The 26,926-nt window shown below is 37.7% G+C and overlaps 1 protein-coding gene across 19 annotated transcripts in view; it reads right to left on the reverse strand.

Annotated features, from left to right (window-relative positions):
* Positions 1-9,051: 9,051 nt before the first annotated feature.
* Positions 9,052-26,926, reverse strand: part of LOC149083287 (uncharacterized) — a 42,478-nt gene continuing 24,603 nt past the window's right edge. For 13 of the 19 annotated variants that reach the window (XM_089236522.1, XM_089236526.1, XM_089236521.1 and 10 more), the window contains one exon: positions 9,279-12,634. In XM_089236522.1, the coding sequence (XP_089092648.1) occupies positions 9,646-12,597 (2,952 nt within the window). In that variant the 5' untranslated portion in view covers positions 12,598-12,634 and the 3' untranslated portion in view covers positions 9,279-9,645. Of the gene's footprint in view, positions 12,635-26,926 lie in introns of all 19 variants that reach the window. The other 6 variants (XM_089236528.1, XM_089236520.1, XM_089236513.1 and 3 more) reach the window with 2 other exon arrangements.

Below are 26,926 nucleotides of genomic sequence, written 5' to 3' on the forward strand. Positions count from 1 at the left end.
CCGCGGAAGCATTTGATGTGGCCCGTGACAACAAAAAACAAAACAAGGCTCTCGAGTGGTCTCAAGCACATTTCAAAATCACTTGAGCGACTAACGGCACACCTCCAGTTCACTTAAGTGGATCGTGATACATTTGCAGATTATCCTATTTGAGTGGTTAGTGGCACATTTGCAGATTATCCTATTTGAGTGGTTAGTGGCACATTTCCAGATCTCTCGAGTGGCCCGCGGCACGCTTGCAGATCACTTAAGCCTCACGTGCCACTTCTTTTTAGATAATTTTAGAGGATCGAGACTCATTTCTGGATAACTTAAGCCCGCGAAATATTTCAAAACAATGAAGTGGCCCCACACCTTCCAAAAAGTCGAGCACCTTTGTGCTAAATATCTGACAAAGGTGTTTCAGCGACTGGGACTTTGGCAATGAGTGCTTTAAATTACTATCGGATACTGGTGAGGCTTTATCATTAAATCAAGCCGCAGCAGACTAAACACCCCAATTGTTATTGATTTTAATATCCATTTGCCATCTGCAGAGGAGCCAATTTTCAGTTTAGAAGATTCCGCGAACACACACACACACACACAGAGTAAAAGATATGCGCGCTCTTTCGTGCAATATGCTCCTACTGAGCTGAGATACACTTCTCCGAGGTGTTATCGGAATTTGACACCACCTGCCCCTACAGATGATTATATTTATGATGGCGGTTGACTCTGAATAAAAACGAGTGTGTACGTGAGGGAGAGATTATACCACTCTCGCCCACAGATTGTTTTAATTTCTATATGGCTTTTTTCTTCTCTCCACTTTTATCACTCCGTAAATAATCTCCTCTCTCTAAACTATAAACAAGAATGCATATAGTCAAACTAAGCAAATGGCCGTCTTTTTATTTTCAGCTGCATTTAAAGATTCTATTCTTTTTTGCGGGTTTGTCACTTACTATGCGGGTTTGTCACATCTATCGGAGATCAATCCAAAATAAAAACAAAATTAAAATTTCTATAAAAAACACATGCACACACACATATGCAGACAGATAAAAAATTTATATACATGTATAGATTATTTACAGAAATGTTTAGAACAATTAATTATTGTTAATTTACGCTAGGGTTATTATATCCAAATCACTCTTGTTAATTAATTTACTGAACATTTTGATTACACCGAACCGGCTGCGTTAAAGACTTGAAGCAATCCAATCGACACAGCTTCGTAGTCAGCATACGGCAGCGACACGGGCAACACACGGAAAGGTGTGGTCTGAAGAGGAACGAGCCGAGCCACGGCCAACTCACGCCCGAGCTACGGTCCTGGCACTGTGCGGATATGTTTGTCCAGACCTTTATCGTGAGTTTTCCCTGTGCATCGTATACACGGCGGATATTTGACAGCCGCGGCAGAGTAGTTTCCGTTTTGCGTGGGCAGTTTCGTTTTCCTCTTCCCCGCTTTCACTACCTTCAGTTCTGCCGGCTTCCCGATAATCTCATTCGCCCCCTGAACAGCTTTCTCCATCGCCAGCGCGATCTTTATTGTTTTGTCTAGCTCGATGTCGTCTTCCTCAAATAAACGATCGAGGATCGCTCTATCTCGGAGCCCACTAACGAAAACATCCCGAAGCATGGTGTCAACATCTCTTGTTTATAATCTCACGCGATTGCGAGATGTCGCAATTCGGCTATATACGAACTGATGTTTTCGCCTTCGTTCTGCTTTCTGTTTATAAGCATGTGCCTACTCGGTATAATCAATGCTTTAGGATTCAAATGGTTCTTCAAAACATTCTTTAAAATGGCGAATTCTTTCTCCGATGGATTGTCCGGAGACAATAAATTTTTTAACAAGTTGTAGAGCTTTGCAGAAATGCTCGAAATTAAGACTTTAGCACGTTTTTCTTCTGGGACATTTTGAATGTCTAAAAACGCCTTGAAACGTTCTATAAACGAATCGAAAGTCTCTGAAGCTTCATCGTATTTATGAAACGAAACCGTCACTTTTTGGTTTGTTGACGTTGAGCCTCGTTGCTCTTTGAGAGCGTCCATTAGAGCTTGATTCTGTCTTATTAACTCTTCAACTAAATTTTCCATCGTCAGAGATGTATGAAAAACTTTTTCTCCTACCTTTTGCAGTCTTCGAGTAAATACTCTATCCAACTTTTAAGATGGGCCTCGTCGCCACTTGTGTTTTCTTTAACACTTTGTTAGCCGAGTGGATAACACATGGGTATTTATTTTGATGAGTATTTATTATTACGTTAGACTTAGATAGATTACATACATATAGATAGTAAGAATTTATAAAGTGGAAAGAGCAGAACATATAGACATCTTGTGTACTTGATGTCCGAGGTGGCACTCACTAGTTTCCCTTACACAACACTGGGTGGCGTGGCATGTTCTTATCAGTTTAGTTCTTTTATAGTTCGTTTCAGGTTAACTTTGCAGTGAAGAGGAAGTAACGAGGGAACCGCATCACTCGTTGCTATGACAACGAAAGCCTGTTAACCTATGTATCGATGCGCGGCCTCGGTAAGGTATGGTTGATTCTCGCCAATCTCGCAGAAAAAAATATTTTTTACGTATAACGTAATGCTTGTAGAAAAAATTGCAGTCAGTTAGTAACAATTAGCTAATAGAAAAAAAAACCATCGTCGATACTTTCAGAAATTAAAGTGCGGTTTTTGAAAAAAAAAAAAATCTTTTTTTTTTTTAATTGAAAAGTATCTTAGTAACTCCTATTAACCCGGTTTTCACGTTTGAATTTGGGAATAGCCCTAAATAATAATAATAAAAATGATAAGGAAAAATTTAGAATTCTTTTACTCACTTTTCTTGCCGAAATTTCCGTTGCTCACCCACCCGAACGTATATACGTTGATGCCACTTGTTATCACTACAGTTTTAGTCATTTTTTACGGATTCCCATTCTATGGAATCCTCACTTGAAGTTGTAGAACTATCGGATTCTCTATTACTTATTAATTGTTGCTCCACCATGTGTTCTATCGGGCCATCTGCAATCCAAAATTCTTTCCTTTTCAATAACGTGCTTTATGCATTATTGCCAAAAAGAACGGAGAACGTTTTAGCATGTTTCTATCTCTGGTGAAAAGAAAGATACAACTGTCACAGAAGGAAAAAATACACTGCAAGCCTAAACCATTGTGGGTCTCTCTCTTTCTCGCTTATTTATATTTATCTGGAGAGACACCGAAGGGGCACCTGGAGGAACAGCCTCTGCTGTGGGGGAGAAGATGGCGTGTTGGTGTGGGTGCAAAAGAGACATTACTTATGTCAACACCCTCCGCTATCGGAATTCAGAAATTCCTATCCTACGAACACGGCAAGAAATAGATAATTTAAAAAAAGGGGGGGGGCGCCTGGAACCGTAACCTACACCCATAAAGAGAGCCTCTCACAACGGTATCGGCGCTGTCGTGAAAGAGGGACACTTCCTGTAATCTATGAGTGAATATCTGAATTCGTTGGAGTCTATTTTCGGGAGAAAAAAAAGCCCTGAATATTCGTCTGGGTGTGTAGGCCTATAACTACAGGCAAAACTGAATGAAAAATTGTATCTATTGGAAAATTCAACAAAATGACGATATAATATATATATAATTGTGCAACCAAAAAAAAAAAGCACGACAGTGATATTGGCGGGGAAAATTTCTTGGAAATCGCGCCAAAGTGTTCTTGAGCTCGCCATGGATTTTTGATAATGGTAACCAATATTTTTTCTAATTTAAAAATTTTAAACGAATATACATTGGTTCAAAACGGTATTTTTCAGTATCTTTTTCGAAATCATAAAAAAAATTGAAATATTCTATATAAATGATCGTCAGAAACCTCCGATGTATGGGAACTATATTTTGCGGCGAAGGAATACACTCTCTACCTTTCTCTTCACTGCAAAGTTAACCTGAAACAAACTATAGTTATTTCTTAGGCAAAGCGCAAATTGAGGCACGTGCAGCGTTCGCGACACGAGGCAGGGCAGCACTCTGTTTTGCGGCCAACGGAAATCAGAAAGACAGCGCAAATTGATACATGAGGCGACACTACACTAAACGACGCGTCGTATAAACTCAGAGGTTTCGTTATATTGATACTGAGCCCCCCCAACATTTTGAATAACTTTACGCCTATGGTAGACTCAACATTTTGTGAGCAATGTTAGTTTTTTTTGAAACAGTATACGTATGTATCTTCAGCTACTTTCAAACTTTCTACATAATTCATGGACACACACGAGCCCAGTACGGGTGCTTCAAGTGCAAAAGGGGCTTCATAAAGATTAGATCCTGTTTAAAATTTTTGAGAGTAAACTGCTAGGCAGGCATGTTTAAACAGCTCCCCCTAGCTATTTAAAAATGCCTCAGAAAAATCCCTTTGATGCTCGTAAGATGGACAGCCATGCATAGACCACCAATGTGTTGCGAGAAATACAGAACGCCTGGAATTCTGCTTTAAAAAGTGTTGAGTAAATATAGTGCATTTATATAATTTTATTTCTAAAATATTCACGGGATGTCCAAAGTGGGCAACGCACCCATGGTTCCTAGGTTCATTGCCAACCTTTCTGGAGACTAGCAACGCGTTGGTGTCTTGATGTGTGCCCATTCATTTCTTTGAAGTGTTTTTTTTTAATTAGGGAGCCACAAATAAACAATGAAGAAGTCAGGGGGCAATGGGTGTCTAAAGATTAAGAAATACTAATTGGAGGGGGAATATGTGTCAAGAGTTAACAAACACACTTGGTCATAAATTTTTCCAGGGAATAACTTCTCTGATTCACAGCACACTATTGCATATATGCATAATGATGAGTAGAGACCAGAATATATGGGGGTCATTCCATGTCAAATCACCCAGCCATGATATCCATAGTCTCAGATTTCAATGATTTTCTTATTTGTTGCTTTTACCATCCTTATTAACCATGTGAAATATTATTTGCATATCTGTAAAACTTTTTGGGGGAAAAAATGTTGAAATTCATCAAAAAATGATGCAGATGACTTTTCCGAGGCTGAATTTTTAAGCGGCATTGTTTGAGAAAATAAATCATAACTTTTTCAATTTTCAATATATTCAAGTGAAATTTTTACTAAAGTGTTCACAAAAACATATAGAATATGAATAAAAATAATTCATACACAAAAATTAAAAATAAAAGTTGTTTTGGTAACTGCTGTGCCTCTGGTCTAAAAATATGTTTGAAAAATTGTATTTTTTCTAACTAAAAATTTTGCAAAAACTAAGTTTACATAATTTTTTTGCATGTAAATTTCAAATTTAAGTGTATGAATTATTTCTATTCATATTCTATATTTTTGTAAACACTTAGTGAAAATTTCACTTGAATATATTGAAAATTGAAAAAGTTATGATTTATTTTCTCAAACAATGCCGCATAAAAATTCAGCCTCGGAAAAGTCATCTGCATCATTTTTTGATAAATTTCAACTTTTTTTTTCTCAAAAAGTTTTAGAGACATGCAAATAATATTTCACACCATTAATAAGGATGGTAAAAGTAACGAATAAAAAAAATCATTGAAATCTGAGACCATGTGTGTCATTTTGACATTTGGCCGAGTGATTTGAAATGGAATGACCCATGCACTAAAAAAGAAGAAATATGCTCTAGAAAAATGCCGAAATATACACTTAAAAATGCCAAAATATGCATTAAAAAAAATTCAAAATATGCATTAAAAAGTCCTGGAAAGTCAAAAATTCTGAAATATGTACCAAAAATGAGAAAATATATACATTAGAGAGAAAATATATAAAAATACATATTTCCTACTTCTTAGTGCATATTCATTTCAAAAACATATCCCCACATACATATAATATTTTCCTAACATCGTTTTTTTCCACACAGGTGGTATTTAGTGGATTACTAAAGATTTTTGTAATACTGCATTTTCAAAACATCAACCTTTTATCGTAAGTTATTTCTAGATATATGTCAAAAATGTTAAATTTTTTTTATAGAAATAGTGTCAAAGTCCTTCTGTTACTGATATTTCATTACTGAGCAGCTGGGGAGACGTTTATCCCTGTAGTGTTACATGTTCGAGAAGGCGTCCCCATGCAAGATGGATTTACAAGATCAGGAAAGTAGCAGGAGTCAACTGGATGGCTAAAAAATCAGACAGAGCAGAATGGAAAAATTTAGAGACCTTCATCCAGCAGTGGATTGAAAATAGTTGATGATGACATATATACTTCCAATGAAAATAACTACAGCTGCTCAGTAATGAAATATCATTAACAGAAGGTCTTTGACACTATTTCTCAAAAAAAGTTGAACACTTTTGACATATATCTAGAAATAACCTTACAATAAAAGGTTGATGTTTTGAAAATGTAGTATTACAAAAATCTTTAGTAATCCACTAAATCCCACCCCTGTGAGGGGAAAAAATGATGTTTATGAAAATATTATCAGAAATATTTATACTTGAAAAATCATAAAAAAGTGATTGAGCTTAATTAAAGCTTCAAAATATGCATTTATTCTTAAAATACTTTGATTTTATTCATTAATGCTAAAAATGGCCAAAATATGCACATATGCATTTGCATATAATCCGGGCTCTAATGATGAAACAACAGTGATTCAAAAAAAAGAAAAACTATGAAAAAAGACTAATTCTGAGAAAGTCATTTTTTAGCATAAAATTATGTATTATCAACATATAATATAGTACAATATATTACCGCACAACAGGGTTTGAACTGGATGAAAAATTCCTTTTGCAAAAAAGCTAAAAAAAGCTAAAGGGGGGGGGGGGGAAGCTTTAGCAAAATGCTAGTGCTATTTGTGCATTGTGATGGTTGGATTGATGATTGGATGTATACTCGTTTCATACCTCCTGTATGTATTTTTGCAAAAGTGGCTACTACTACTTTTGCATTCTACGATTTTCTTTCGCATTTTGCGAAAAATGCGACTGTAGCTTAAACTCTGCCATACAGTATAGTTGACTGTAATTTCCTTTGTCATTCCCATTTCAGAGCACTACTGTGATCCAAGATTATAGATTTTTTATTTTCCCCCACCTTTGGGAAAAACTCTTCCTGAACCCCTACTACTTTTGCATTCTACGATTTTCTTTCGCATTTTGCGAAAAATGCGACTGTAGCTTAAACTCTGCCATACAGTATAGTTGACTGTAATTTCCTTTGTCATTCTCATTTCAGAGCACTACTGTGATCCAAGATTATAGATTTTTTATTTTCCCCCACCTTTGGGAAAAACTCTTCCTGAACCCCTACTACTTTTGCATTCTACGATTTTCTTTCGCATTTTGCGAAAAATGCGACTGTAGCTTAAACTCTGCCATACAGTATAGTTGACTGTAATTTCCTTTGTCATTCTCATTTCAGAGCACTACTGTGATCCAAGATTATAGATTTTTTATTTCCCCCACCTTTGGGAAAAACTCTTCCTGAACCCCTTGTGTGTTTTATCTTGAGTTTTTTAGGGCTGAAAAGCTCATAGTTGCATTCCACCTTTTCCTAGTCTTTGAAACTATCCACACAAGCTAGTAGCTCTTGCGAAGGCATTTACATGTAACCTGACATTTCTAGGCACTGTACATTTAGCCAAGTCTCCTTCACATAAAGTGGTATTTCTAGCAGCTCAAGCTTTGTTTAAGGCGCCCAAAGAAAATGTGACACTTCTTGGAGCTCGAATCCTAGCCATTACCTCATAAGTTCAGTAATCTCTTCACAATAGGTTCACATGCTCGATTTCTTCAGATGGCACCTTAATCAAAGCTCTTGGTGGCCCTTCACAACAGAACAAGCATGGTGAATGCCATATATTCTCAGATTTCAGGCACCTATGGAAGATATATTTCTAGGAGCTCTACCAAGAATGACCAATAGCGGGGGAAAAAAAGTTACAGCAAGAAGTGGGCAAGATTTTATCCTCAAATAAAGGCAGGAACAGGGGCTACTCTGAACATGCTTTCAGATGAAGAGCTTGAGAGCAATTTTCAAAAAAAGTTGTAATGAAAACCTTGATTTTTTCTCTTCATTCTTCACTCAAATTCGTACAAACCCAAACACGGTGAAACTGCAAGAGGCACATATATAAATGGAGATTTTTTTCTCACTCATCATTTTATGAAGGTCATTGAAGGTGAAAATTAAAAATTCAATTTTTTTTCATCACATTTTTTGGAGATCAAGTCATTTAGGAGAATAGATGCCAATGTAAGAAAAATTTTGATTGGGGCAGCAATCGCTTTCCCGTTCTCCTCCGGCTATGCCATTGTACGATATTTCATTGAGAAAAATAAGGCAAACTGGGATCTTAAATACGGGACATTGCCGATTGGCATAAAAATGTTGCCATAAGTCAAAAAAATCCATATTGCAGTTAAAATCGCTGAAAAATTAAGGGAGAAACACTAAACCTGACAAGTAAACCTGTAAGATGAATATATTTGTATTTACAGATATTAATTTATATTTGTATATATTTGTTTTTTTTTAAATATTTATATTTATCATAAGTTATGAAAATGCTGTTTATTAACAATTTTAGTAAAATTACAACTTCAAATACGCAGCATTGAAAAAAACGAGAAAACGTGCAAAACCATTCAGAAACACTTTTAATGTTTCCAATTGTTATGATATATAGGAATGTCCTGTAATATAAAGACGCAAGAGGTCTGTTTAATTTTTTCAGACATTTTACTAGTCCTTAGATTCAGAAAGGTTGAGAAACACTGCTTTATTGAATCCCTTATAGGCGAGATGTCTGGCATCCTAGTAATCCATCATTAATTTGCTTTAGCAGAACCTCTGAGTAGGAGAGTGGGGTGCCACTTGGTTGTCAAGCAACTTGAAAAATTTTGAAATCAATAAATGATATGCAATGTAAGTTTGAAATATATAAACATAAGATTTTTTTTTCACAGAGTTAGGGTCCCAGGCACCACCTATCTGCCCCCACCATGTCCCCCAAAACCCCATATGCCTATTCATTTCAAGAAAAGCAACCCTAGTTCTTACAACACTTGTTTTAATCCAGAATAAATTCAAATTTACAGCTGTATCTGCTTTAAAACAGTGGTCAAAAGAGACTGCTCTGGTAGTTCTAGTGCTGAGTTTTTGATGTTTGTCACATCAAAAACCCAACCCTGTATACAAAGGTTTATACTGAGTTTGATTTCAATCTCTCATCTCTTATTCAGCTGAAGACTAATTTTATGAAATGAAAAAATGTTTTTTCCAATTTCAACCACTCAATTTTTTATTAATGTCTTTCACATTGACTGACAGCACATCTTATAGGGAATTACAAACATACTTAAGCCAAAAATACAGAATAAAAATATACAGTACATATTTTACACAGGGTCATACACAGGACCAACCCCTGGCATTAGAGGTATACTGGTGGGTTCAGAGGGAAGAAGGTACAGGGGAATCTCTTAAATCCTTCAATTTCAGAAAAAGAACCATTTTAAAAACTGAAAAGGAATGTTTTTCATTTTAATATCTATCTTTTTCATGTTTATACATATCATTTATCCCTTCCCCCAACTCTAAAGTAAAAACAACTAATTCTCAGACTCAACACGATACAAAAAAAAAGCTTAGTTCAAGATGTTGTGATATCAAGATTTGAAGATTTAGGGCTATTAGCTGGAACTAAGCCTATGATAAGTGGAGCAGTGTCTCTGCGAGGCATCATCGGTCTTGGATTTCGAGTGAGCCAATCATTTATACTTTTACCTTTTGAGGTATTGGCAACATTTAGATAGGCACCACTAATTTTTGAGCTACTTTTATCATCTTCATGATTAGCCTTATCAGTTTTACATGAAATTATTTTGGCAATTGGCTTTGATTTGCTATGACAGAAAGAACTGGCACTTTTATCAGCTTCAATTTGTTGCTGGGGTCTACCTGTCATTGCCTTGATTTTGTCAGTATTTAAAGAATTTAAAAAAGAAACTGGAGCATGGTTTTTCATAATTTGTACCGTAGAACTTGCACAAGTTTTTGAGAGTATTATAGTTGTTGGACTGTTCGTTGTTGTTGACTTGTAAGTCATTCGTAGCTTATCAATGCATGGAAAAATTTTACCATCTACCCTATCGCATATATTCTGTTTCTTACATTCCACATTTTTTTTCTTACCAGATTGCTTTCTCTCAGATACTGATTTTTTACACTCATTCATGGATGATTTCGACCTGAATAGCACTGAACTCTTGGATTTAAGAGACATCTTTTTTGTTTTCCTACGAGGCGGCTTTTTCTTTTCTGAAGTTTTCTTCACATTACAATCATTTTCCATACCTTTGAATCGAGCAGTCAGGTTTTTAGAGAAAATACTTTTTGCATGAGCAATATTAGGGTTTTTACATGAGTTTTCAAGCTTATTTTGGATTTTATTTTGTATCAAACAATTCTTTACCAATTTATTTTCATCAATAACACCTGTTTCACTAGATTTAGCTTCTGAAAGGAGGCTTTTAACATACTGGTCAAGGTCTTCTTCCAGTACTGAATGAGCACGTTGCACATGCTGCTTACAATCAGATCTATTATATGACTTGTATGAATTACAAAATGTACATTTATATCTAGTCCATCCTATATGTATAGCAGCATGTCGTCTTAAGTTTGAAAATGATGAAAACCTCTTATCACATTTCAAACACAACAGCTTTCTAACATTAACTACAGACATTATTTTTCTTTCATGGGTTTTTGACCATTTGATTGAAGAAGTTGGACCAGCAGTTTCTATTTTATTGGCTGACCTCCATTTTAAAGTCTGGCTATTGACAAAGTCTTTATGCATCTGTTTTTCAGCAGCTCGTTTTGGCCTTGTATTTACCTTAATATCATTTGAAGTATGTGATTTTGATGATGAAATAGATGAATGTCCAGATGAGATCTTTTTTTCTAAATTCATTATACAGAATTTTTCATGGCTTACTTGAGAAGATTTCCTACTGAAAACCCGATTACATTTAGAACAATGGTGAAGCATGGAGCTCCTTTCAACTTTCAAATAAGAATGAAAAAGTTTTTCTTCACTATAACTCTTAGTAGAATTTATGGTCTTATCATCATTTTTATATTCAATATTTTGATCAGATTCATCACATTTCATTTCTTCGACCTTAACCTCATCATTATCATTTACATACTTCCAAATTGCCTTTTTCCGTATTATTTCCCTCATTTTTTTATTAACTTGTTCTTTTTTTTTACCATGAATTTGCACAAGATGTCTTGTAACACCACACATTTGCACAAACAAGGTTTTGCAAAATGGACATGGATAATACAAACGAGCTTGAGAATGAGAAGACATCATGTGAACATACAGCATCTTTAGCGTTGTAAATTTTAATTTGCATATACAGCACATTAGCTGTGCCAAATCACAATCTTTACGCCCTAGGAGGCGTCTCTTTCGAGTCATGTATATATTTTTTTGTGGCAAGTTGTTTTGTAAAGTTGTACTAACAACCTCATTGTATGATTTATCATTGGCATTTCTTTGCTCAAGTTCATTTAATTTATTTTGTACATCTCTGTTACTCAGCACCAGACTATCTTGTCTTTCTTCAGACACTATGTCACTAGCATCACTAAGTGCTCTTTGTAAAACAGCATTAGGGTTTCCATGTATTTTCTCTATAGCTATAGGTATAACATTTGACTCCTTAGAATTCCTTGTTTTTGATATACAAATATCACGAGCATAGGACTGTGACTCAAGAATATAACTCGTGTTTTTTTTGCTTATGATAATGTTTTTTGATGCTCTTTCAGAAGTATTATTTTGCTTTACATTAACCACAACTGAAGAAGTTGAAGATACAGTGCAAGGCATCTGCAATGAATCTGATGTTTCTAATTTGATGGGCAAATTTTTTTCTGCTTCCATCTCAATGTCAGGAGACAAAGTATCAACTTCTCCCACTTCCTGCTCTTCTGCTCCATGAGTAACACAAATACGCTCTTTCTGAACGTCATTTTTCATGATACAAACATCAGCAACAGATTGCGACTGAGATTTTTTAGAGTGGCATTTTTGTGAATCAAAGACACCATATTTGGATGATATTTCAGATGGGTTTTGCGGGATCACAGTCTGTGCATGTTTTGGTGCAGAGACACTGGTTCCAGTCAATGACAGCTCATTATCATTTTTGTTTTCCTTCAACTGATTTTTCATGGCTGAAAAAGTCTGATCATCAGCATCAGTATCTCTAAGATTCCCAAGAGTTTCAAACAGAAGCATATCTTCACAGAGATGGTTCTTACAATATTCTCTCTTATGGTACAAAAAGTTTGCTAGACTTCGAAACAAATTCAAACACAATTTACATTCATAAATTACATTACATTCATTAAGTATAAGGTCTTTGATTTCTGGGCTTCCATTTTGAATGCATTTCAGAATCTGTTTGACATTCTTAACTCCCACATTCAATGGTTGCTGGAGCATTGAGTGATCAGAATCATCTGGTAAAATAGCACTGTTTGAAGCAGTGAGATAATCTGTGTTTTCATGTCCAGCAGCCATGGTAAACCTCAGAATGGAATATCATACTTCAATATACCTGAAATTTAAGAAAGTCAGAAATATTATATGAAAACTGAAATGAACTTTGAAAATTATGAAAAATAATAACTGGGTTGTTTACATGACTTTCATGGGCAGGAAATAGAAAAGTTTCCAAGGTTGGGAAGTTTCTTCTGCAGTGGAAAAAAACCAATCAAATTACTACAAAAATTATGTAAATAGTCCTTACTTATAATTTATTATCTAATTTTCTCCTGTAAATAGTGCAAATAGTCATTATCTGGATCAAAGAGTGATGATTTGATCATGGTTTTAACGGAAGCCCGCCCGTTCTCCTGGAATAATGTTATTCAAATTCAGCCATTTTATTAAACAGGAGTAGGCCTAGATAATAGATAATTTAAGGGCCGATGAAACCAAAGGGATTTGCCCAAAATTTTCTGTGTTATATGCGTCATCCTTTGAAAAACATTAGTTGAATAATTATTTCTGTCCAAGTTTCAGAAATCTCTTTTGTTCATGAAATTTTATTGAATGTAGCATGATTTTATTTCTGGAAAAAGCACTCAAATTACGGAGAAATGAATTAATTATCAAACCCAATCCGGCTGCTTTATCAACATTAAGCTGCTTCAGAGCTCTGTTTTATTCATTCAGTCCGATCTTGAAAGTCCAGGATAAGATCATGCACTTCAACTAATAACAGAACTGTTTCAACAGAGACGAATAAAAATCATACCATGCCATTTTTGGAATATTATCCTTGTACTTGGATTTGAAACTATTAATGCTTTCCCAAAAAGAAAAGGGTCGCAGCAATTTAAAAGTCCATCATTTAACAAAAGAAAGTACTTTATATTAATTGCATGCAGATTGGTATTTCTCTAGATATTCTTTTGAGAATTTCTGTCTGTCTGAGTTTTCTTAGAGTCTGTTGTATACTGTGTTTTTAAGTTCCTTAACATTCACCATTAAACTATGGGGTGATCTGGGGGGGGGGGTGTGATCATTTATAATTGGTAGAGGCCTTGCTATTAGATCCAGATACCTTGCAGCCCTGATAATGCCCAGGACTGTCTTCAGAAAATCATGATCTCTCCTGGACCAAGTGATTTTTCTGAGGCAAATTCTCGAAAAATTCAACTACTTCTCATTTTTCTTTGGCCCAGGTGGGCTTATGCTTTAAGATGGCACTGATTATGCGCTCCATAATTTTATCAAAATCTGCATTGTTAGTCATTCCAAGGCAACACATGGAAGTGGTCCCACTACCTAGCTCTCACCCAGGAGGCCCAAGGTTTGATTCCTGTTGTAGGAAGAATTATTTTAACCCACACTGGTAAAGGGCTTATATTCTGGAAGGAACAGAGCCAAGGCCATGTGTGGTCTGACCGTCATTCCAAGGCGAGAATCCACATTCGTGGCAAAAGATTTACACACAGATTCATGCCAGACCGGGTGACAGTGATTTGAGGACCTGACATTGAGCTCAGCAATTGGAAATAAAAACCTTACTGTTGTAGGCATGTGAAATGGCATTGGCATGGGAACAAACATCAAAATCAGACAAACAGAATATAAAGCATGAGAAATAAAACATAAATCAATAAAACTCGCAATGTTATTAGAAAAAAATGTGAATTCTCTTTGACAGACAGAGTGGTTCCATTCAGTAAAGTTGTTAGAGATAGAAAATTCATAGAAAAAACACGTCTTGACTGATTCACTGTTTCATCATCGCCAAGCTGAAACCACTGAAGTTTATGAATATAAAATTTGGTCAGTAGTTTCATTTCATGAAGTAAAGACCCATTACGAACGGTTGTTTTGAAATTTGACCCCTAAGGGTATCAGAAGAGGGTTCATAGGTTATATAGAGAAACATGCTGATCTGAAACTATAAATATGGAATTTAGTCAATACTTTTCATTTCATGATGTGTAAAAACCAACTGAAAAGGTTTTTTCAAGAGTCAACCCTAAAGGGGGTCATAAGGAGGTTTCAAAGGTTACATAGAGAAATCATGCTCTGCCAAAACCGCTGAAGCTATAAATATAAAATTTTGTCAGTAGTTTTAGTTTGTAATGTAGAGACTCACTAAAAAGGAATATTTCAAAATACAACATCTAAAGGGTCATACGTGGTGGAGTTTCAAAGGTTATATGGCACAATCATCACTGAGTCCAAACAGCAGAAGCTATAAATATTAAATTTGGTGAGTATTATATTTTATAATGCAGAGGATCATCAGGATGGGATTTCTGAAAATTTAACTCCCAAGGGGGGTCCAAATGTTATACGGGGAAATCATTGCAGAATATTCATATTGCCAAATCCACGTTAGTGAAGCTGCAGAATACAGCTAGTAATTAATAAAATTGCCACAATTATTAATTTAAATATCATATATATATTTATTTTATTTACAATAACCCCAGAAGGAATGAAATGCAATTATACTGGAAGAAAAAAAAATAAGATTTTACATTTTAAATATTTTCTTTAGAGGCCAAATTTGGAATCTGATGAGAAATTGCAAAATGTAAATAAACAGTTTCGTATAAATTGGTAGTTGCATTTAATCATCAAGCAGAAACGAGTTCAAACAGTTATTTCAACTTTTTTAGTTACCCCCACCCCTCTTCAAAATAAAACACTGTTTTTTGTTATCAAACATCTTTTTATTAGCTTGTTGTTTGTTTTTCAGGCTTTTGACACCTTGTTTGAAAGAGCGGCTGTCATAAAAATTTTTCACACTAATCTATTGAAGATGCACTTACATACCTTTTGCTTACTGAGGACACTATTTGCTGATTGGAACAGCAGCAGTTTAAATGGGCTAAAAATTTTCAATTTTTTTATACTCGGAAAGAAATTGTTGTAAAATGGGAGAGAATTTCAGAAGATTCAAAACCATGTTTGGCGATTCAGCACTCGTTATTTGGCGAAGTCGCTAAATTAGTATTCGTAATTCTGCGGACTTGCTCTTTTACTCGCGGAATAAATTTTTTTTCACGAAACATCGGGTTTGGACATAATGATGATCGGCCACAGTAATTTCTGCTGCTTGCAGTGGCGATTTTATTTTAATTTTCTTTGAAAACGAAAACTGACTCACATCTGTGCTTTAAAGCTGAAAGAACATTGCAAACCATCTTCAGCTACATGATCACGGTTATTATCAGGGTTTCGAGATGGAAAGCCCAATTAGAGGGCCGATATTTTAAATAAGGGGCCGCAGTTATTCCAATCCGGTTTTCGGGGTCAAAGTCGAGCGAAGAAACTTGCCAGGAAAACTCGGAAACACTGATTCATAAAAAAAGTCTGCAACCTTCTCTTTAATTTCGCAAACTTTTCTGAACTTCTGGCTATTCTCTCAAGAGAGACCAGATGGATTAACGGTTCGTCATGCTTGTAGCACTTCAAAAAAAATAATAAACTGTCTTGGGGTGAAGTTGTGAAGGGTAAATAAAAATTAAGTATTTTTTTATAGAAAATTTTTGTTGAAATGTAAAAAATATCTCTAGTGCTTACAAAACGTGAAAAGTACAAATGATTAGCCCACAAGTTTTTTTTCCAACACTGTACTTTACAGTGTAGTCAAACTACTTTTCAGCAGAGACCATTTTTTTTAAGGTGACAAGATAGCATGACTACAGAAGATGGGAGGAGGTGGTGGTGAAGAGTGTCCTTTCCGAAATTCCGGGAATACTGAGGCAAAATTCGTTATTTTGGCTATTTGGCACAGAAAAATTCTAAAATACACTATTGGAGCAGGATGGCGCAAGATGTTAATTTTGGCGCAGTGCGACGCACCCTGCTTTCCACCATAACCGATGTTTATGTCTTTAACACAACTTGTACAAAAAGAAAAAGTCAGCCTTCTTCTGGAATATTTGATGAAAGGAAATTAATCGGAATAAGTATCTTTGAAATTGATTGAATATTTTTTGCTTACGGGCCGTTCAAGTATTACGTAAGCAAATTTTTAGCCATTTTTGACCCCCCCCCCCTTGTCAGCAAAATTTCATCATCAGCTCTGCCCCTCTGAATCATCACGCATATTGGGGGATCAGAGACGTACACTGGGGGGGGGGGCATAGAAGGCTCGTGTGTGTGTGCCCCCTGTCCCATGATCAAAAATTTAAAAAATATATATTTTTTTCAATTGAAATTTCGGAAGAAAATATGTTGTTATAATCAATTTCTGTTAATTTCAATGTTATTTGAAGGCTATGAACCCAAAAAATTTCTCTTTAATAAATTCATTGTGACCCTCCCTCTAAGCCAGCGATTCTCAATCGTGATCTGCGGAGCCCTTGGGGCTCCGCGGCATAAAATTAAAAAAATTTATAAATTATTATAAATATATATAAATTATAATTATAAATTACGAGGGGGGGGGGGGCAAAGCCCTCCTGACGCCTACGGCATCCAACCCCTTCCCCCAACGGAGCTAACTACTCGTCACATCTTCTTTAATTATAAAGCTAAATATTCCTCAGGCACTGCGAATGCCTGCGAAATAGTCATTCAATTGCCAGTTTCCCATTCTGATTTCGATAAGCAATGCACTGCCATCATAAATACAACAGAATACTCGATGCACCGCAATACATATGTGATACACCACGATAGGCAATACAGCACAATAAGTAATGCACCACTATATGCAATGCACCACCATATCAGCAATACAGCAAATTAAGTAGTGATTCACTATATACGGTGTATCACAACACGCAAAGCACCACCATCGACAATAAAGCACAATACTCAATCTACCACTATATGCAGTGCACCACAATACAGCACAAAACACAATGTACCACCATCGGCAATGCACCAACATCAGCAATACTGCAAAATAAGTAGTGTACAATGATAAGGAATGCACCACAATACGAAATACAGCACAATACCACTGCTGTACAAAGCACCGTACAGCACAATACCACCATCGGCAATAAAGCACAATACTCAATCCACCACTATATGCAGTGCACCACAATACAGCACAAAACGCAATGTACCACCATCGGCAATGCACCAACGTCAGCAATACTGCAAAATAAGTAGTGTACAATGATAAGGAATGCACCACAACACGCGATGCATCACAATAGGCAAAGTACCATAATATGTACCACAATGCATCGTAAGCACTGCACCACAGTATGCAATGTATCGCATTAAACAAAACACAATAATACGCAATGCACCACAATATGTAATAAGCACTGTGTTGCAATAAGCAATACAGCATGTGATGCACTACAATATAAAATACACTACTATTTGCAGTATGCCGCAATAAGCAATACACCTCAATATGCAACAAGCAATCATTAAAATAAGCAATACAGTACACGATGCACTGCAATGCATTACAATCAGTAATGCACCACCATTTTCAGTGCACCACAATAAGCAATACAGTATAACATGCAATCCACCACAATACGCAAACGCGATGTATCGCATCAAGCAAAGCACAATAATACGCATTGCACCACAGTACAGCACACAATACAGCACAATACGTAATAAGAACTGTATTACAATAAGCAATACAACACATTATGCACTATAGTGCGTAATGCATAACAGTACAAATCAACAACCAGCAAAATCAGCAATGCACTGCAATCAGCGAAGCATCGCAATAAGCAATTCACAACAATACGCAATATGGACTGCATTATAATAAGCAATACAGCTTGCGATGCACTAAAATCAGCATTGTATTTGCAGTGCACCACAATAAGTAATACAGCACAATAGCAATACCCACTGCATTAGATTGAGCAATACAGCACACGATGCACTACAATACAGTGCACACGATGCACTACAATACACAATATATTACAATAAGCAATACAGCACAATAAGCAATAATCACTGCATTAGATTAAGCAATACACTACAATATGCAATGCATTACAATAAGCAATACAGCACAATACATAATGCACCACAATACGGAATAAGCACTGCATTATAATAAGCAATACAGCATGCAATGCACTACAATACGTGATGCATAACAACACACAATGCCCCATACTGCAGTGCACCACAATAAGGCCTACAGCACAATAAGCAGTAAGCACGGCATTATACTAAGCAATACGGAACACGATGTGCTACGTAATGCGTACAATACGCAATGCACCACAATACGTACTGCATACAATACGCAATGCACCACAATACGTACTGCATACAATACGCAATGTACCACAATACGTACTGCATACAATACGCAATGCAGCACAATACGTACTGCATACAATACGCAATGCACCACAATACGTAATGCATAAAATACGTAATGTACCATACAATGAGGGTTATGAGGTTGCGTGATTTGGATAAAATGATGGATTCAGGATAATTGATTAATTTCTTAAAATAATTATTTATTTACAACACGAAACATAAGACGAAATAAAAAATCTACGGAGCGACATGTTAAGCTCTTGATGGTTCGATCGCTTCTCCCGCGTGACAATCCAATGGCGTTGGCTTTACAAGTGCCGCCATCTGTGAGATAAAATACAAATCGAATCTCACCACATGAGTTTCCCCCCAGTGAAGGAACATGGTGAGAGAAAGATAAATGAGATACAAAATGAAAATGTGATGGAAAAAATTAATCATAAGATGCAGAATAATAGATGTGCAGAATAATAATACAATGATGCAGGAAATCATGTGCAATAAGTATACACTTAAAAAAAATGTGATGCAAAATGTACAATTAAATGCAGAAAGTTCAATAAGGAGTAAAAAAATATATGGATGCACAGTGTAAATAAGATGCATGAAATACAAGATGCAAAAGAAAAAAAATCAATGAATTGTAGAATTATATGATGCAAAAAATATTATGATGCACAATTCGAAATCAAATGAATTTCGGTTATCAGTCTACGACTGAATTTGACTTTTCTGCCAGACCTAGTGACATATGGTTGTACTGGCACAGTGTCATTTTTTTTTTCTTCGAGCTTGTTTTTGTCAAGTTCCACACAGACATCGTTAAAGATAAATGCGGGTTTCACTCTGTCAAGTGAAACACAGGTCTTTCTCCCATTTACATTTAAAGTGACTTTTTTTTCATTACGAGAAATCACTTCATGGGGTCCAGTATATGGTTGTGTCAAAGGTGGTGTGATCTTGTCAATTCGAAGAAACACATGTGAGCAAGTTTGCAGTTGAGGATGCACATAAATTTTGGATTGACCATGAGCTGATGTTTTGCATGGTTTGATACTATTCATACGCTCTCTGAGCTGTTGTACGTGTATGTTGATGAGAGCTGACCGGGTGTATCCGTGCAGAGATCTGCAGGTAATCTCAAAGATGTACCAAAAACTAACTCGGCACTAGAGGCTTTGATATCCGGTTTGACGGCTGTCCTGAGACCAAGTAAGATGGCTGGCAATGTGACGGTCCACTTTGGATTCTCATGTGCCTTCAATGAGATTTTTAAGACACGGTGAAACCGTTCGACTATGCCATTGGCCTGTGGATGGTAAGCAGTGGTACGAATCCTGTTAGTGCCAAGCAGGTTGATCAGTTCTCTGAAGAGCGATGATTCGAACTGCCGTCCTTGATCGGTTGTTATGGTTGATGGACATCCATAACGGCAAATCCAACCATCGAACAAGGCACGACAAACTGTGTCTGCTGTGATGTCTGCTACAGGTATGACTTCCGGCCATCTGGTAAAAGTATGTTACTGTTAAGCAGTATGTCTTTCCTTCTGAAGGAGGCAGAGGTCCAACCAGATCTATATGAATATGAGAAAATCTTGCATCGGGTGTTGCAAAGGTGCCTAAAGGTGTTTTGGTATGCTTATGAACCTTTGAGCGTTGGCACTCATTGCAACACTTTACCCAATCTTTGATGTTCCTTCTCATGTTAGGCCAAACGTATCTTGCAGATATTAGCTGAGTAGATGATACACCTGCATGAGCAAGATTGTGGAACTGATGAAAAATAGTCTTGCAGAAGCTCGCTGGAACAAATGGTCTTGGTGAGCCTGTAGACACATCACAAACGAGTTCTGTTGCGATAAATGGACTTGGCATTGACTTGAAAGTCAGTGAACTAGAGTTGTCTTGCTGTAACTGTTTTAATTCAGGATCCTCTCTTTGAGCAGTTGCAAAAAGGTCAAAATCCACAAAATCCAGAAATGGTGATTTGGAAATCGAGTTGATTTCTATTCTTGAAAGAGCATCAGCTACCACATTATCTGCACCTTTAGTATGACGAACATCAGTGCTGAATTGCGAGATGAAGTCGAGGAGTCGCCATTGACGTGGGCTGCATTTATCAGGATTTTGCTTGAAGGCGAAGACAAGAGGATTCTGATCGGTGAAAATTATGAACTCACGGCCGTCTAGCATGTACTGGAATCTTTTGACAGCAGTGTACATTGCTAACAGTTCTCGGTCGTAAGTGGAGAACTTCTGTTGACTCTTTGTCAGTTCCATGGACAGGAATGCAATGGGTTCCCATCCTTTTCCATTTGATTGCATTAGCGAACCACCGACTGCTAAATCACTGGTGTCGACCCAAAGACTTAGCTTGGCACCAGGAATTGGATGGTGAAGTAATGTTGCACCTGCTAAAGCTTGCTTCGCATCGATGAATGCTTGCTCGGCTGGATCAGTCCACTGAAGGATATCAGCTGGCTTGGTTTGAGTAGCTCTTTTGGATTTCTTTATGTTTTTTATTCCCTCCAAAAACTTGTGTAGAGGTGTTAAGATGTGTGCAGCTCTGGGCACAAAACGATGGTAAAAGTTGAAGAGACCAAGAAAACGTCGTAGTTGAGTGATGGTGTTTGGCTTAGGAAAGTTCAGGATGCAATCAACCCGATCTGTTAAAGGCGCGATGCCAGATCCAGAAACTTTGTAACCCAAAAATTCAATTGATGAAACACCAAATACACATTTAGAGGGCTTGATGCTGAGGCCATATATTTGCAGACGTTCGAATAACAACCTTAGATGTTCGATGTGCTCTTCTGGTGATTTCGAGGCTACCAGTATGTCATCAACAAAGGCATATACAAATGGAAGTCCACGAGTGACCTCGTCAATAAACCTTTGGAATGTGGCTGCAGCGTTGCAAAGGCCAAATTGCATTCGAGTGCTCTCGAACAACCCAAATGGTGTGATAATAGCACTTTTATGGACATCTTCAGGAAGTATAAGAATCTGATGATAGGCCCTGATGAGATCTATGTGAGAAAAGATTTTACTACCATGCAATTCAGATGTAAAGTTCAGAACATTTGGAACACTGTACCGGTCCTTCACAGTCTGTGCATTTAAAACTCGGTAATCACCAACTGGACGCCATTCATCACTGTCCTTTTTCGGGACCAAGTGCAGAGGTTATGCATAACAGCTGTTAGATGGTCGTAAATGGCAGAGGTCAAGCATCTGCTGAAATTCTTGCTTCACGATTTTCAATCGATCAGGAGTTAGACGTCTTGGTTTGGCATGCACAGGTGGACCAACAGTCTCGATATGATGCACGACAGAATGCTTCACAGGTTGTCCTGGTTGTGGTGGTTTCATGATGTCGGGAAACTTGCTGAGAAGGCTGTGGTAGATGGTGTCACCTTCGATGAGTTTGATTGAGTGAACTTCTGCAATGGGAAGATCACAGTCAGCATTGAGTTTTGTTGTCCTACCCAGTAAACATCGTCGTCGGAGATCCGGAACAAGATCAAAGTTGAACAGAAAGTCTGCCCCAATGATGGGTGTGGAAACATTAGCCAGTAGGAAAGTCCAAGTGAAATTACGACGGAGATTGAAATCTAATGTCACCCTCTTTTGACCATAAACACTAATGGATGAAGCATTAGCAGCAGAGAGCTTCATAGTGGCGTCGCAGCGTCGTTGTGATGGTGATGCTGGAAGGATAGAAACATCGGATCCAGTGTCAATCAGGAATCGAATTTTGGAATTTCTGTCCATGGTAAAAAGGCGACGAGATGCCTGTGGCAAGGAGCATGTCGCGATTACTCCTCGCCCGCCCCGTTTTTTTGAAACTTGCACGGCGACACGCATTTTTTTGGCGTTGTTGCCGAATTTGTTGTCATACCAGCAGTTTTCCGATCGTGGATGCGGACTGCGCGCACGTGAGGTACGTTGGCGAGAGTTGCTACGCGAACGCAGGACGTTTTTCAACTCGCGGCGTAACTGAGTCACTTCGTCCCGAAGTTGCGCGACGGAATCCGGCTGTTGCGGTTTCTCAACTGCGTCAACATGCTGAGGGTTCACTTCATAAAATTTTGTCGGCGAGTTGAGCAGCTTTCTCGAGAACGAGTGGAGTGACAGCAGTGAAAATGGACTGAGTTGATGCCGGTAGGTGTTGGAGAAAAAGCCCCATCAGCAATTCGTCGGAGACAGAATGCGATTCCGCTCGTCGTCGCAATTCGCGGAGAATGTCGGATGGTTTCCGATCTCCCAATGACCCGCATGTTAAGAGTTTTCGAAGTTGAGTGGACGACGACTCGCTCGACCGTTTAATAAGTTCCGATTTCAGCCTTTCATACGGATCCGTGGTCGGCGGATTAACGGGAATGTCTCTGACAAGAGCCGCACTTTCCGGAGGCAGATTCGCGACAACATAGTTGTACTTTGTGACAGATTCGGTTATCGGTTTCGGAACAGCGAGAGCGAAAGTGCTTTCACACATGATAAACCACAGCGCTGGATCATGGTGGTTAAAAAGTGGTACCTGAACGGCACTTACTTCCATGTTGAAAATCCAGGAAAAGTGATGTCAAGTTCCGGAAAGCGAAAGTTCACTCACGGGAAACGCCAGTAGATTGCCTCGTGCTGCATTGAAGAAACTGGAACTTATTTGAAGTCCGCGGTCACCATACTTTGGGTTATGAGGTTGCGTGATTTGGATAAAATGATGGATTCAGGATAATTGATTAATTTCTTAAAATAATTATTTATTTACAACACGAAACATAAGACGAAATAAAAAATCTACGGAGCGACATGTTAAGCTCGTGATGGTTCGATCGCTTCTCCCGCGATTTCCCACGTGACAATCCGATGGCGTCGGCTTTACAAGTGCCGCCATCTGTGAGATAAAATACAAATCGAATCTCACTACACTGCATTGATGCATAACAATACGCAATGCAACACATTCACCATATTGCAGTGCACCACAATAAGCAGTAGGCACGACATTATAATAAGCAATACGGCACACGATGTAGGTACATCACACAATGCAGCACAAAACACAATACACCACAATACGCAATACGTGCTGCATTATAATAAGCAATACAGTACGCGATGCACTATAACACGTAATGCATAACAATACACAACACACACCATAATAAGCAATACAGCTCAATGCTCAATAAAGCACTATACATCGCAATAAGCACCACAATATGCCATAACCACTGAAACACAATAAGCAAGCAATGCACTATAATCAGCAATGCACAACTATTTGCAGTGCACCACAATAAGCAATGCATTTTAGGCAATGCAGCACAATAAGTAGTGCAGCCACAAAAACAATGCACCACTATATTCAGGGCACCACATTAAGCAATACAGGACAATACAGCACCACCATCGGTAATACAGCACAGTGTTTATTGTACCACCATCGGTAATACAGCACAATAAGCAATGCAGCACAATAATTAGTGCACCACCATATTCAAAGCACCGCAATAAGTAGTGCACCACATTAAGCACAATACGCAATACACCACAATAAGCAAAATCACACAACACGTAATTTACCCCCATCGGCAATACAGCACAATAAGCAATACATCACAATATGCAGTGCACCACAATACGCAATGAACCACAGTACACCATAAGCACTGCATTAGAATAAGCAATATGGCATGGGATTCACTAAAATACGTGATGGATAACAATGCGCAATTGGCCAATATTTACAGTGCACCACAATAAGCAATGCAGCACAATACCTCATGCATCGCAATAAGCAAAGCACCATAATACGTAATAAGCCATATAGCACTGCATTACAATAAGCAATACAGCACTCAGTGCACTACAACATGTAAAGCATCATAATCAGTAATATTGTATACCACAAATAAGCAATGCAGCATAGTATGCGATGCATCGCAATAAGCAAAACACTAAAAAGCACTATGTACGCAATGCACCACAATAAGCATTTGATGTGTACGGAATGCACCACAATACACATCAAACACTGCATTACAATAAGCAATACAGCACTCAGTGCACTACAACATGTAAAGCATCATAATCAGTAATATTGTATACCACAAATAAGCAATGCAGCATAGTATGCGATGCATCGCAATAAGCAAAGCACTAAAAAGCACTATGTACGCAATGCACCACAATAAGCATTTGATGTGTACGGAATGCACCACAATACACATCAAACACTGCATTACAATAAGCAATACAGCACTCAGTGCACTACAACATGTAAAGCATCATAATCAGTAATATTGTATACCACAAATAAGCAATGCAGCATAGTATGCGATGCATCGCAATAAGCAAAGCACTAAAAAGCACTATGTACGCAATGCACCACAATAAGCATTTGATGTGTACGGAATGCACCACAATACACATCAAACACTGCATTACAATAAGCAATACAGCACTCAGTGCACTACAACATGTAAAGCATCATAATCAGTAATATTGTATACCACAAATAAGCAATGCAGCATAGTATGCGATGCATCGCAATAAGCAAAGCACTAAAAAGCACTATGTACGCAATGCACCACAATAAGCATTTGATGTGTATGGAATGCACCACAATACACATCAAACACTGCATTACAATGAGCAATACAGCACGTGATGCACTACAACATAGTTTTCCAACCTTTTTTCTCCCATCACCCCCTTTTTCAGAAATTGTTTTCTCACATCGCCTCCCCCCAACGCAATCTAACCCATAGAATCCTATGTTATACTTGCAGCTTCTACAGCCTCCTAGAACTTTCCATCGCCCCCAAGAGGGCATTAACGCCCACGATGGGAATCACTGCACTACAATATGCAATGCACCGCAATCAGTAATGCACCATTATTTTTGCAGTGCCACAATAAGCAATGCAGCACAATGCGCAATGAGAAGCAAGTATACATCCTCAACTCAAAATAAAACCTGTCAATTTCCCCATAAATAGATCTGTCCAATGCCCCACCCTGGGTATCCGGACCCTGTGTGTTGGGAGCACTGGTGATGTATACATACCTCTGGGTACATGCACAAAACTTGATCCCTACAGGTCAAGTGGTTCCCGATGTGCTCAGGAGTTAAATGAAAACTCGACCCAAAAGCGTAACAGATTTCCGTCACCCATTTCTGTAACATAAAATCATCACTAATTTCGGTTGCTTAGAAACAGGCCCTTTTCGAGTTTGTGATTTTATATTATAGAGTAGATTTATAAATTGTAAATGGTAAAAATAAATCAGTAACTTTGATGAATAATTAAAAAATTGGCCTACGGGGGCTCCGCCAGAACTTTTTACTTAAAAGGGATCGCGAGTCATAAAAGGTTGGGAACCGCTGGTCTAAGCCATATAATGATAAATCACATAAAGGTCCTAGGCCCGCGGACCAAATACAGCCCTGGGGGTTATCTGATGTGGCCTGCCCTCCTCAAACCTAATTTTGTAAAAATGAACTAAGCTGCACATTTACAGATCACTTAAGTGCCCCATGGTACAATTACAAAGCATTCAAGAGGCCCATGGCACATTTTCAGATCACTCAAATGAACCGGGACACAGTCCCAGAACACTTAAGCGATCTGTGACACAATTAGAGATCCCTAGAGTGACATGCGACATAGTTTTAGAGCACTTAAGTGGCCCCCAGTGCGGTTCTAAATCACTTAAGTTACCTGCAGCACATTCTTAAATTATTTAAGTGATCTCCTGCATATAATTACGGATCACTTGAGTGATACGTGGCACAGCTCCAGAGCACTTAAGCGGCCTGGACACATTTCCAGATCACTTGGATCCACGAAAAATTTAGAGATCACCAAAGTGGCTCTGTAGGGCACTTATCAATATCGAGGATGTCACATCAAGTGCCCACAAACTAACAAACTATCGAAAGGTTTTTCGCGTTTTTGGCGCACCAAGTAAGATGCTATTAAAAATATTTCATATTTCATAAAGGGTGATTGATGACGTAAGCATTATCCAAACCATTATCATCAAAAGTCAGCAAATCGGAAATGCCCCCCATCGATGATGCAATCCAAAAA

The sequence above is a fragment of the Pholcus phalangioides genome, unplaced genomic scaffold, assembly GCF_987345545.1.
Source record: "Pholcus phalangioides strain wild (caught in Gottingen) unplaced genomic scaffold, Ppha-v1.0 ptg000009l_1, whole genome shotgun sequence".
NCBI classification, from domain to species: domain Eukaryota; kingdom Metazoa; phylum Arthropoda; class Arachnida; order Araneae; family Pholcidae; genus Pholcus; species Pholcus phalangioides.